At 34.1% G+C, this 14,616-nt stretch overlaps 1 protein-coding gene and 2 long non-coding RNA genes across 3 annotated transcripts; all 3 read right to left on the bottom strand.

The window, feature by feature from the left end:
* Positions 1 to 1,369: 1,369 nt before the first annotated feature.
* On the bottom strand, positions 1,370 to 3,730 carry LOC143353622 (uncharacterized). The gene is made up of 2 exons (XR_013082183.1): positions 2,686 to 3,730; positions 1,370 to 2,595 (listed from the first exon to the last, which is right to left on the bottom strand). It is a non-coding gene; the product is annotated as an uncharacterized LOC143353622 (long non-coding RNA).
* Positions 3,731 to 5,210: 1,480 nt separating this feature from the next.
* LOC143353620 (uncharacterized) lies at positions 5,211 to 6,184 on the bottom strand. Its single transcript, XR_013082182.1, has 2 exons — positions 5,447 to 6,184; positions 5,211 to 5,360 (listed from the first exon to the last, which is right to left on the bottom strand). It is a non-coding gene; the product is annotated as an uncharacterized LOC143353620 (long non-coding RNA).
* Positions 6,185 to 11,218: 5,034 nt separating this feature from the next.
* On the bottom strand, positions 11,219 to 13,891 carry Bic (bicaudal). The gene is made up of 4 exons (XM_076787070.1): positions 13,626 to 13,891; positions 12,731 to 13,102; positions 12,338 to 12,465; positions 11,219 to 12,254 (listed from the first exon to the last, which is right to left on the bottom strand). Exons 1-3 carry the CDS (start codon positions 13,701 to 13,703, stop codon positions 12,355 to 12,357), a joined length of 561 nt encoding a protein of 186 aa, XP_076643185.1. The 5' UTR covers positions 13,704 to 13,891; the 3' UTR covers positions 11,219 to 12,254; positions 12,338 to 12,354.
* Positions 13,892 to 14,616: the final 725 nt, after the last annotated feature.

The raw sequence follows: 14,616 nt of genomic DNA, 5'->3' as shown, positions 1-14,616 counted from the left end.
CTGTGTATCGGAATACACAAAGTAAAATTAATAACGCGGAAGCATTGACCATTCTTTGAAACGAAGGGTTAAATTCGGGGCTGAGACTGTTTGTCGAATTTACTTACAAACATTCAAAATTAACGCGACACTTTCACTGTAAAATTGTGGATAATGTAGCCATTAATAATGGACCATTGGGGCTGCGCCGTGATTCCACGCAACTTATTAGTTAACGCCTGTTGATGTAGCTAATGTAACTCTTTCGAGATTTCTGTAAGTGATAGATAGTGGATAATCAAATTATAATCAACACTTCGAAATTACCACTCATTTGATGTTTGACACAAGAATGCAGTTAACTTGTAATAGCACCTTTTTTTATTACGAAGGAGATTGTCATACTTTTAAATCTTTCACCGTGATCCAAAAATATTTTATCTCCATCTATGTATAAGTGTTTAAACGCGTCTTTAGGTATTTTTTTTTACAATTTTCTTGCATCTTCGGATCCGGAAACTATACTAATATAATTTACTCACTTAGTTTATTGGTTATTCATCCTGAAGCAATTCTTCGTTTCTTCTTGAATTCTTCACCCGAATATGATTAAGTTGTACATGCGTACGTAAAACAAAATGCGTGATTCTTCCATCTGTTTATAATAATTTGACACCCACCCAGCCAGAGTTGGGCAAAAAGTAATAATTTGATTAATGATTAACGATTATAACTAACGTGAAACCATGCCCATAATTAATGATTAAACTGAATTAATCGAAACAAATGTAATCATTGGTCATGATTAACTCGGTAATCATTAATCATGAAATGATTACTTATTTGATTATGATTAACTGAAAAATTTGGAATTACAAATTGTACAAACGTACACGTACAAACAATAATAACATTCGCATTTGCTTACATACTCAGCAAGTGATTCTGAGAAGAAGCGATCCAATCAATATTGTATATACAATTGCATATCACATTAATTTTAGTAAAAGATCAATTAATCACTCACTCCGCGATTACAGATTACTGATTAATGATTACAGGTTACCAAATGTGATCATGGTTACTGATTTATTCTAGTAACGATTCAATTGATTAAACTAATCACAAACTAATCGACTACTGCCCAACTCTGCCCACAGTACTCCCAATGCAGAGCAACATTAATTTTCATTCACGGTTTCGATAAAAATAGAATTGAAATAAATTAAATGAAATACAGCACTTTTAAAATCCACCTTGAGCGTCCACTTAAGAATCAACAAGAGTCTATCTTCCAAAATCGTTGAATTATTAATAGTTTCATCTTTCTGTACAAAATGTACGCTTAAGATAAAAATAACACAAGAATGTCATTCAAAACCAGACACCGAAAAACTTATGGAACTTTTTAATAGATTCTGTTTAAAACGAGAACCATGGAACTTATTTACAAAAATGTCCCCGCATTATAAATTCCGATAAGAACTCCATAAAAAATTAGTAGATTATGTTACTGGGCGTGTCTTCTTGATACAAAGTTAAAATTATAGATCGATTTATTTATTTATTAAAAAAATCTTTAGCTATGAATCACAGATCATTCAAATCTATTAAGTACACACTAATAGATCATGTGTTAAATAATTATCAGAAGGTGAAACGTTAACATTAACTCTCAGTGCTGTATGGGATAGTAAAACGTAATACGAGAAGTTTCAGTCACATTTCTTATATTATCATGAATCAATCATTTTAATAATTAAATAACATCCTACAGAATTCTTCAATTTTCTTGCATATACGTTAAAATTGCGAGCGAAATCGTAGTGGGCTAATGTGTCTCAAAAAATATGGCATCTCTTGAAATACTGGTTCGTTAAGTTGAGAATCTAATCCGAACAGATTTATTTTAACCCTTAGTTGGTACAATGACAGTTCAACAATTATAATCCAAACGCAACAGCAATTTAATTAATGCTCGGGATTTGAAACAGAATTAATATTCGAAAGCTATTTACATATTACGCCAAAAAAAGTACAGGACATTTTCTAATTACCTAGCAATCAGAAAATTAACGATCTCAGTTGTTACAGGTCATTAGATGTCCAACTTCTTTCTTTGCGTGGTTATTTGTTGCACCAGAGTATTGTATTTACTAAAGAAATACTGCTGTTTTACAATGTTACGATTACGACGACTTCTGCGTATAAAATCTTTTGTTTTTAAACTACACACGGTGTCAAAATGGATAATTTATTGTTTGAAAGAACTTTTCTGAAATGTTAAGACATAAACTAATCGTGTCAGTCTCCGCCCTGATTTAGGGTTGCGTCTCTCAGACCGCAATAATGACGCCCGACCGTACAATCTCATAACGAAGCCGTACTGTTTCGAACCAGGGAAGGAAGACGTATCACTAGCTAGACAATCCTAGATGTTTCTAACGCGAGCTGTTTATATGTGACACAAATCAAAAATACGTTAAAGTGTTTGCGAAATCGGCCTGCGTAGCGAGAGCAATCCTTGTGGTCTTCTGCAGCGGAAAAGAAACGAAGAGAATCTCGCCGACATGTCGAGATTTCGAAGAGGCTCAAAGAATAAAAAAAAAAAAGAATCTAGAATATTAAGCAAGTTAAACGCTAAACCAAGCATGTACGATTGGAAATCGCTGTGTTAAATGTATACTCGAATATATAAATACATACATATTGTATATTTAATGAAGCATGCGAACGGACGCTTTGCCCCGCGCGAACATCCACGAGCATGCTCGTCGAACTCCCTGAACGGTTGCGTGTACATTTGTTCCTTGAAATCTCGATGAATTCGATGTAATTTTTAAAAGTACGAACAATAGGTGTATCTAACAAGATAGATAACGTACTCGACTTCAGTAGTGCTGACGATATCTGACGAGAAATAGAGAAATCCGGAGTCTTCTTTCGCGCAGAAACGAAATCGCTTCCACTGCACACGTAATGAAGAATTCGTTCGAAGCACCAGCAAAAAAACAACACACACATACAAATTTGAGCTCAAAAAAAAAATACCAGATGATAGAATAACGGAAACGGAAATACAAAATAAATGAATTAATGGTGTTTCATTATTTTCCTTTAAATGATAAAATCGTTTTCAAACGAACGCAATATTTAGAACGTAGAATATGTACCCACTATTTGAAATAATGCATTATAGTTGAATATTCCATTAGATATTTCTATTTATATAATATTTCATTTCATTAGATGAATATTTGCGCAATCGTGGCGTATTTTACTATGCAAAATACAATAAAACGAGTGTTTAAATCATCTTCCGCTAAAATTCTCACATTATTTTCAATTTATTAGAATTCTTTACCCAGAAGTAAGTTCGATAAACGTCTGGAGTACGTGATCAAAGGAGGTACTTATTAGTCGAAAAAATCGTTTAATATATGTGTTTGAAAACGATTATTTTACACTTTCAACTAAGCATTCGTACGCGTGCGGTGCAAAAGACACGTGCGTCATCGATGTCGTCATAGCTAATGATGCTCTAGGAAAGTAAAATTAGGAGATAACATTTAGCATTTAATTTAAGATATGTCTATGTAGGAATCGGACATAGATCTCTGCTTTCGTGCGTAAGCGTGAAGATCTGCCGAATAATAAAATCAACGTTACAGTGTCTAATCATTTCACGGACATTCACATTATATTTTTTTACATTATTGCATCGTTCGCAAATTCGGGCAAAATTTATGGACGATTACGAGTACGTACCAAATTGTTGTATTTAGAAGGACTGAACGACGAACTGTTTCAACTCCTCGAATTCAATCGATGATACTCTAAAGCCGAACATCACTTTTGGAACTTGAGCAATGACGTAGGAACTTGTAAGATACGTTTTAGTATATCAAATAATATAGGCGTCTAAGGATAGTTCTTAACTAAAAGTCTGAATCGCATTATTACAGTCGTTCTACATTGCTTTCCCAATAAATTAGGAGTCATATTTTTGATCGAGAAACCTTTGGATAATATTTTTCGAATGAAATGGTTTACAACAATATTAACTTTCTATTTTTAGAAAATGATATTTTTATTATTTCATAGGCCAACAGCTGCGAGAATTGGTCACAGTCTACATATAATATTAATTTTCTCTATGACACTATAAATCTGTACATTCGGTAGTTAAGTAATGTCAGCAAAATAACTGGTTGCAATAAAAAATTTTCATCAACCGATCTCATACATCCTAATCTAAACATTACAATATGATAAGCTCTACTTTCAACGTGTTTCTTTTTTTGTTTCTATCGTAAATGCAATCAGTTCTATTAACCTTTTAACCGAGTGACTCTTCAATCGTGAACATTTAGGAAAACGTAACATAAGACAAATAGCATTGACATTACAAAAACGTTGCCACAATCAACGTAAATACGATATGGTTTACACTAACGTGGATATTACGAGACAACAAAGTGAAAGAATTATTTGTCGAATTAAGATGAAAACAACAAATTTTCGATGGGTGAGAGCAAACGTAAATAACGAGTGAACTCGCTATCACCAGTGAGAAGTTTAAATATTGAAAAATATATAGCAATATTAAAACGAACGCTTTGAAACCTCATAATTCGAGTCACACGTGGAAGCTCAGCTTTTGCCGGAAACACTATCGAAAGCCGACATTACTTTCCCACCAATTACCAAAATTGCTATTCGAAGTAAAGCGGAAGAAATCGATGCATCGCTTTACACGTTGATTACCTGTTGAACATGGAAGACAATCGCACGACGAACAATACGAGGCTCGTTTTAAAAACAATAAAGCGCGCTCCCTGATTTACAATTCCAATCGGCGGTAAGACAGAGAATCCGGAAGTTTTGCCCGAGGTTCGAACGAGGTTCTCTATGCAGACGACACACAATAGAAGAGGCACAAAGGTATAATTTTGTCAATGTGTATTTTTGATACTATATCGATAACTTCGTTACGTTTGCGTCGGAGTGTCACGAAGGGGAGCACACGTCGAGACGCGGTTTCAGTTTTTCCAGTGTTCGCCAACAGGATCGTGGGTGTGTGTGTGTGTATGTGTGTATGTGTGTGTGTGTGGGTGGCCAGATGACACACGCAGGGCCATCGAAATGGTACACCTACCTCGCGTGATGAAAAACAAACAAATTCCACAAACATTAAACCGATTATTTTGGCCGGGTGGCGTTTACGCGACGGCCAAGCATTCTTACGCGAATGTAACTCTCGAAGCGCAATCGTGATTATTCTCTGTACATACAAACAAGCAGAAACTTTTTATGTATGACTTCGTGCTCACGTTGTACCAGCCGTGTAGAACCGGTCGATGCGAGGGTCTACGAATATTCTAAAATAAATATCGTAACGACTGAACAGCCTGTGACTTTCTTTTTTCCTGCTCCGACGTTCATACTGCATACCATGTGGACTTACCGGAAGCTTGTCAACGGGCCGCTCAATGGGGTTGAAAAAAGCTTAACCCCGAGAAGGAGGAGAAAGCTGCCAACAGTTACCGGATATTCGGTATGGAATACTTTTAAAAAATCACTTATTTTCCTGCATTCCCAACAAATTTTCTTTTCCCTTAAACGACAAAAGAAACAAAAAGGTAACCCGCACTGACCGTCCTCTGAATAATTTTGCCTAGCTATTCTAAGTGGTTACACAAGTATGGTCGTTCATTATTTTACTTCGACAGTATTGGCTTGATTTCTTTGACAACTGGAAGTTTCGACAATGAAGAGTCATCTCTGAAATAATTGGCTTCCATTTATTAATACATCCGTCGGCGTTTATAAAAATAGGTTAATTCACTTATTACTTGACCTTATTATTAAAGTTTTACATTTGGAATTTGATTAAATTCTAACTATTCAACTATCGTCGACTCTTCTTCATCTTTCTTAGATTGTCCATTGAAACCAGTTAAGATTGCTGGCGCGCGAAGAGCGCATAAATTGAGTAGAACAGAAATAAACAACGGAAACGTATCTTCTATTATTGTCCTCGATATGTTTGGTAAATACGCGTGTATTCTGATGCTCATAATCCGATTTATTCTCGGCCAATGTCGACAGAACACTAATCTCTGTTCTTGACCGACACTTTGCTTGCTCCCCTCTCATTACTCGTCCACCTACCGGCAGCATAATACTTATTCATTCGCGTAATTTCCCGTTGTCTGTCTATGCAGTAATATCTGGCGCAGATTACATATTATGAAACAGCGATCAAAGGTCTTTAGGTCGTATTGAAAAGATGTTTGCGGTATACGACGATTTTCAAACGAGAATCAAATTTTCAAGGAACTTCGTCGTTCCTCGCAGTATTTTTAGTGACTCGATACTATAAATAAACAAAATTCCATTTCACTTCAGCTCATCAATACCCAGCTAAGAAGATGTTAACCTCCACGAATATCTGCAGTTTATTCATTATGCATTTTTATTATTAACCCTCCACCGCACAAAGTACAGCGTGTGATCAAATTGTTACAATCATAGTACGAAAACCATGTTTCTTATCCTCGTGACAAATAATATTACCTACAGCGTCGCTAAATGTATATAAGCAATTTACACGCGTCGATACCCCGTAATAGAATAATAAAAATTCAGTGTGGCAACATTTAACAATTCACTGTTTCAAAATCGTTGCAAGTGGCTCTAACAATTTGATTGTGATAATGACCTATGTACAAAACTCAAAGAATTTTTCGATATCTTAAAAATTGTTGATTTTACAGACGTGTAAACAAAATGTCACCCTTTTTCCATTAAATTACAACACTAGAACTGACAAACCGATAAAAATGAGATTTTAGGAGCTTATAGTGATAACATAAGTGTATCTACTAAAAATGTTTTCATTTGATAAAAATGTTTTTTTATCATTTATTGTGCAATTGTTTTAAGCAAATGCAATGTTTTCATAGCAGGGACATTTTTAAAAATTTGAAAAAATGAAGATGTTGCCCCAAGGCAGGTCCCTTTTTATCTGTTTTTAAAGAAGCGGACACTTTAAAATTGACGAAATTAAAATTATTTGAAGTGAACGCTGCACAAAACTCATTTTTATCGGTTTGTTAGTTCTAGTCTTATAATGTAATGAAAACAGTGAGACTTTGAAATTCGTTCATAGGTGACTAAAGCTTGCAACATATTCAAATTTGAACAAAATCCGGAACACTAGTCCAAAAAGTGTCCGATTTCGCGTGGAATGACCCCACTGTGAATACAATTCTTTTCGAAAAAGAGAAGGACAATCAAGAATTGGTTTAAGCTACCAAGGAATTTCAAGTGGATTAAACGGGGAATGGAAGGAGAATTTTCTTTATGGATCCCGTAGCTCCAATCCGTGCACTATAGTGTGAAACCCTATCTCGAAACTTGTATACTCGTCGAGAAGAAACGTTACGCGAATTACATCCGTTTTTATGTGATTCGAAGCTCGAAGCTGAATGTTACTACCCTCGTGGCTTGCAACGAGGCAAGTAAAATGGTTCAACGATGCCATATACGTGGAACCATAATACATCAAAAGGGTGTACACGAGGTATTCTGAGGGTAAACTCAACGTTGTGGGTAACTGCAAGGGACAAATTGTGGCTATGATTCAAACATTTTGATTGACTGTTGAGGTCTACTTAGGAAAATGCATAGTGTAAACACTGATTCCGTACGTGATTGTTTCCGTACGCTTTCTATAGCACGTTCACTACCGAATGTGTAATCACGAAAATTCGACAAAATCGGAGCTATTCATTCAATAAAATAGAATCTGAAACGTCAAAATTTACCACAGTGATTGCGAATTTTTCTACAAAATAAAAATTGCCTGCATTACGAGAAACGAGAGCTAAATAAATGTGTGATACTCTATTTAATAATTTAACTATGTTCAAAATAACAATACAGTGTGCGTTCACTGTTTTAATATTTGCACCGTTTTGTATTTCGCCTAATCATTTTTCACATTGATGCATAAAATCGCCAGTCTGTTACTCAATTTTCTAATACCTCGTTGATCGCAGGAAAATCTATTCTTTCTAAAAATGCTATACCAGATATACTAAAAGTTTAACAATGGACAATTTTTTAAGGATCCGAACGATAATACGATACAATTGAACTGTCAGATTTTAGTCGATAATTTGCACTCTGACGCAGGTAAGTATTTCTAAAATATTTACATATAGTGTTTTCTCGATATATGTCAACAACACGGGTCTTGCCAGCGTCATATATCGTCAAGGAGATACTATTCTTTGATCTACGTATTATGTTTATACTCTTCGGTGTCCGAGGCCTCTCGAAGCCCCTCATGGGATATAGCCCGCGGTAGTGGAGATAGTTCTGCGACTTTTATCAGTCAGGTATTTGCGACATATATCGAGAAAAGACTGTATCCTTTCAGAAATCCTAGACATTGGGTGGAAAAATTGTATTAGGATTGAATAAAATGTATTTATTTCTGTTTTTTGTATTTCCACGTGTGGTGAAAATTGTCCAGACGACTTTTCCAGACTCCCCAAAGTTCCGTTGCAAAATGCCTCGGCCGAAATTCCGCGGAGCTCATCGTTGTAAATTTCTAACGCTTAATAAAAGTGGTATGCGTTCACGTCTCATTCCCCGGCGCGACTAAACATCAAGTAGCAGAGTTGTATCCTGTGTCTACGTGCCACGAGACTTTTGTGTAACAAACTTTTTGAAAATTTATGAAGGCGCGTTGAAGGTGCACGCCCCGCAACTATCTACTCGAGCCAGTGGAGCCAGTGTACTTACGTGCGAAGCAAAATAGAAAATACAATGTCTCCGTCGGCTTTTACAATATGTATTGCTTTCCAGCGACATCCACTATCTTCTCTATATACATAGTAATTTTTCTCCTTCTATGAACGGTCTCCATCCGTATTGCCAGACTTCATACGGTGACAAACATTTGAATCGTACATGTGGCTACTTTTTGTTATTATAAAATCTCTCATATTGGTAATAACTAATTTCATTCACTGGAAACGTATTATAATATAATGCATTTGTCATCCTAATAAGTTATCTGATAAATGGCAATAAGTAATTGCAAATAATGGCGAATATAATTGATTAATATATAAATAAAATGGATACGCTGAAACGGAAATGATTTATGACTTGACCTAATGCATATATTTAAATTTATACTGTATCAACAGTATAAGACATTTTATATATTAAACAATATATACTTCAAAAAATTAAATTTTGTACTGTGAATTTTTATGTAAATTCTTGTTTCCGTAGACAATGAATTAAGAAATTTCTTTCGTCTACTAGAAGATTTCTTTATATCAAAATAAAATAAAAATACTCTTAATCCCATTCCCATAAATATGCATAAAGATCTACAGTCTAGTAATGATAGATTATACTGAATTATTTTTGGCCTATAGGAACACTGTAAATCCTTAAACTTTATGGCAGCTATTCGATGATCACAAAACCTTATCAGCACGTTATCAGAACCAGTTAGCACTAAAAACAGCACTAAAAAGCCAAAATGACTTATTTAGAATTTGTCTTGTGCACATGGTTGAATGAATTTAATTTCCCACGAGAACAGTAATACGAGAGAATCAGTAAAATGAAAAATTTGAGGTGGGTGTTTTTATCTGTCGAGTGGTCCAGTAATGAAGGGACTCCATGGAGAACAATGCGTCGAGTAAAAAGCAAGTTTCGTTTCCTCAAACGACGTCGTATTATCCAGGAAAAAAGAAACGCGTGAAACGCTGCCAGGATAAAGTAAACTAAACGAATAATCAAGGAAGACGAAGCACCCGTCACCGGCGTCTTCTCCTTATCCTTATCCGACTGCAATTCGTTTCATTGGCAAACAGAGCGCGCGGATAAAACGATCGAAGTTTTTCCACGACGAGATGTAAAGTTTACGAAGCTTTAGAAAGAAAAATGTTCGCTAACGATGGCGCGTGCCATGACGACGCTATCGAACTTTCGACAACACCGCATGCTTAACGCAAATATCACAACCGCATAAGAATACAAAATGTTTGAATATGCAAAATCATCCGAGACGGATTATTGCAGTAAAAGCTGCTAATTTCGTGCATACTTTCGTTTAATTGTGTTACATTTTGATATTAACAAAATAAAAATACAAATAAAATATTATTTGATCCATTTATTTGCCACCTTTTTTAATGTAAAAAGTATCAAATTTATATCGCTTTTAGTCCCTCAAACTAACAATAAGTCACGATCTCTGGATTAATTTTTATTCTGTACATGTCTAATTATACTCCAGGAGAAGGTTTAGACGATGAAACTATCGAAACTTATGCAATCACATTTTTATTGCTGCTTCTGTAATTTTTGTTCAATTTATTTCCACCCCACTGAATAATAACAAAATATCAGTAACAATTGTTGTTCTCGTCTTTATTGCAATTTTTATATAGACATATACGCTTACGTAATTAAATTAGAGTCTCTGATTCATTGCACCTATATAAGTATAATGTAAGACGTATTTGAACGAGTTACATTGTTAAACAATATTACATCGTTGCGTAATAAACAGTTGCGTACATCCTTGAAAACAGAATTAAAAGCCCAAGTATTAATAATAGTTCATAGAAGGTCAAACCGAATGTTTCCTGTTATCTGCCAGCCATTGTTTGCATAGTTTCTTCAATTTATAATATATATTTGTTACTGATTGATATAATTGACAGTGACGAACGGCGGGCAAATAGCAGGAAATATTTATAATACCTATTTTAAATTCAAATGTTTACCTTACTCTCGGGAAACAGAGAACTTGAAAACACCAGTTACTCGTGGGTCTAAAGTTGATGAGTTCTTAGTTTGCCTAACGCTTAAATGGATTCAAGTGGATAAAGGCCTCGCTACGTCTGACCAATTACGGCATAGTTGACTTGCAATTATTATCGTATATTTTGATATCATAGTATAGCATAATTTTACACAGCATTAAGTAGTAGTAAACGTTTAATTAGAGAAATCATAACTTAGAATAAGTTTGTTATATTTGTTCCACCACTCTTCGATAAATATAAAAAAAAATGTTATGCAACGTAAAATTAAATTTGTCTCACGATTGCAGTATTCCTTAATACGGACGTATCTAAACTTTGTAACAATCACTTTAACGATTAAATCCGCTTAAATGTGCGATTTGTTTTTCTTATGGAAAAAATATTGCTAATTGAAGAAAAAATTAAACAATAGATAGACAAAGGACAAACGAGTGTAATCATGCTCACATGAGGAAATGCATGAAAAACAAATTAAGAATGGAAAATGCTGAGAGACTGATATTATTATACAGGATAGCTCTTATTAGTATATTTCCGTAATTACACTGTTATTACAGATCTATTCTATAAATGAAAATATAAATATCGACAAATTACGACTAAATTGTGTATCAGAAAAAACATGAAATTTTAAGTAGAAAACCGCATTTCCAGCAAATGAATTTATTCCATAGATTACATTACAAAATATTACACCTCATTTTCCGTACTGGAAAGCTGCAGCGAAAACCTACTCTTACTTTGTAGTCACTATTAATTCCATCAATTAAAATAGAGGTGCCTCAATATTTCGCACATTTTCTTTTTACTCTTTCTATATTCTATATAAATTTTTCTCCGCCTATGTAACATCGCTGCGAATAAGTGGAAGAAAGATTACTGTTATCGTTTGCCGGGAAATTGATTTTATTTGTTAACCAATACTCCTATAAATTTATTTAAGTTTGTTACCATTAAAATGAGAACACATCATCCGAACTAAACGTGATAGTAAGAAGTATATAACTGTGAATAAGATCACGATAAAAATTATAATTTCACATCGCGTTTCATGTGAACAAACGATTAAATTAAATGCCTAAAATTTAAACACCGGACCTTGTACATGATCGATCAACAGTCACACAATCTCAATTTTTAGGAAACGTAAGATCATTTTTTCAATTGACTCAGAGCGAAGTCTACTATTGGCAAATGCAACAAAGAAAAGAACATTGTTCATAGAAACTTTTGATTTCTGTAACAGCTGTTTTTATTTTCTTGATAACTGTTACTCATATAGCATTATCATAGGGTATGACAAATATTTATAACGTATGTATAGTGGTGTGATACTTTGTTTACGCATTGCTTTTGCAACTTGTATTTCTCAACTTGTCAATTACAACAGTTAGTTGTATGAAATAGCTGTGAAAGAAGAAATCAGAAAATTTATTTTACTTTTTTACATGATGTAATGTAATTTAAGTGGGTTCGTATTGTAATATTACCTTGGATACTGAATGCTTTAAGCTTCAGGAGTAGCTACAGGGGTTTCTTTCTTTTCATCATTCGTGACAGCCTCCTTTTTATCACCGGTGGCTTTGTCGCTTTCATCCACTTCCTTTTTTGTAGCAACCTTGAAAAATGTATATAATTTTAGATAGACACAACCATCTGCATAAACCATTAATAAAAACACGTTTTCAAAACAATGAGCATACAATCAGTAATACTAAAACATAAACTGAACAATCAATTATAAGAAAATAAAGTCAAAGCTATATCTTCAACATTATAAAACGCATATTACATTAAACATGTAACTTTTGATCTCATACATAATATATATGGCTTCAAATATGAAACATATAAAGTTATGGCTGATAGAACTTGATTATTACCTCTTCTTTACTTGCTTCGTCGAAATTCTCCACCAAATCAGGCACCTCATCATCTTCTTCCAATGTGGCTTTACCAACCGTACTACCGGATACTGTACTTGCTAATCGTTTCAATTGTGTAACTCCTTCAGGTCCCAACTGGCTTATAATTCCCGGTAGCATGTCAGTTATCTGTTTGTTATCGCCATGACCAGTAATGGCAAATGTGTTGGCAGACAGACTAGCCTGAGCTTTTGGATTATTAAAATGGATGACAGTACCATCATCCTTGATCATATTAACCTCCTCGATACCAGGAACTGTGTTTACAGACAGTTTCTTCAAGCAACTTTGTAATTTTTTATCATCTGTAGCTGTAGTAGCATGCACGACCTAAAATTAAATTGAATAATACAAAAAAAATAGAGCATTCTTTAATAGAGCAATTTTTTTCCCGCAAACTAATATTCTTTGACGGACTACTTTTTTAAAATATATTTGAAGAAACATCAATCTTTGTGGAGATATTAAACATATCACGTAAAACTCGGTTACACGATTGAAATCAAAGTAACAATCTCAAATCCTGTACACGAGGAGACAATAAAGCTAATTATGTCGATGACACGTAAAAAATGAAAGACGGTGGTCACAAAACCACGAACGCGGAATGTTTTCGAATAATTTACAAACATAACGTCTCACAAAGTGCGCCGATAAAATTTTGATGTCACATAAGAATGGTAATTCATGTTCGAGAATCAAGGATCAGTCATCGGAAATAAAGAAAATCACAGGTCATTCGAATGACATTTGCAACTTAAACTTCTATGGACACGAAAACTCACGGTCCAACAATATTAATGTGAATTCAATATATTCGTGTTAGTTATTCGTTCAAAATATATCTACATACCTTCTTCTTGCGTCGGGGTGTTCCCTTACCGCCGATTCGTACTTGAGCTTGAAGCTTCTTCAGCTTTTCAGGATTCATGTTAACCTGTCTCTGCGAGGATCAAAAACTTGAACTAGTTGGTCACCTCGCTCTAGCGGATTACAAATATGACGCAAAGTTTTATACGATCAAATGAATTGAACACGACCGGCGAGCAAACACGTGCTCCCTGTTCACCGAGAGGGTCGAGAAAATGGAAGTGTACGCTTCTCTAGCTCTTTACGTCAGAGACGGCTTCCGGAAGGGCAACGCTTCCGTTCGAAACTTAACTCAAAACACCGCATCGACCAATTATTAATAATACTATTAGGATTCAAAGTTGGTCCCAGCTCGCTCGATAAATCGAAATTTCTCGTAAACAGTTTTGCTTTGTTCAGACAACATATTTCTTGATAAATATTCATTTTATATAATAGTACGTCTGAACATGGAGGTTATGAATACCATCGATGTTACGATATACGATTTCAGACAAAAATCTTCATAAATAGACCCAAAATACAATCGAAAATTTTTGAATTACGAAACATGTAAAAATCGTAATAACCATATTTATATGAGAAATTTAATAAATCGACAAATAACAAATCGTATGGGTTATTACAAAATTGATCAAACTTATTTAAAATTAGGGCGCGAATGAAAAGTCTGACATTTTAAATCATAATAATGATAACATATTTTTCCCCGAAATATCGTAATGATTTGTATAGTCTGCATGTCAAAATATCGAAAAATGTAATTATTCAAAAAGTTTAAGTAACGAATTCATAAAAAAATTACAATAATTCGTTCAGATATATAATTTATTGTAAGGTTCATCAAACAAATAAATTTTCATTGTATAATGTAAATTTGCTTTGAATTTTACATAATCACATCCAATTTAAAATATGTATTTACAATATATCACATTCTTATACAATAATAATTTAATTTAGTACAATATTAA

Source organism: Halictus rubicundus, chromosome 4, assembly GCF_050948215.1.
Source record: "Halictus rubicundus isolate RS-2024b chromosome 4, iyHalRubi1_principal, whole genome shotgun sequence".
In the NCBI taxonomy this organism is placed as follows: domain Eukaryota; kingdom Metazoa; phylum Arthropoda; class Insecta; order Hymenoptera; family Halictidae; genus Halictus; species Halictus rubicundus.
Note: the sequence above shows the minus strand (reverse complement) of the source record. Positions and strands in the feature narration are given on the sequence as shown.

Excerpts from the sequence above, each read along its gene's own strand:
- Bic (XM_076787070.1), bottom strand. The coding sequence starts at position 13,703 with ATGAATCCTGAAAAGCTGAAGAAGCTTCAAGCTCAAGTACGAATCGGC. Across the intron at positions 13,103-13,625 it reads CACCCCGACGCAAGAAGAAG|GTCGTGCATGCTACTACAGC; the intron begins GTATGTAGATAT and ends ATTTAATTTTAG. Across the intron at positions 12,466-12,730 it reads ACGAAGCAAGTAAAGAAGAG|GTTGCTACAAAAAAGGAAGT; the intron begins GTAATAATCAAG and ends ACATTTTTCAAG.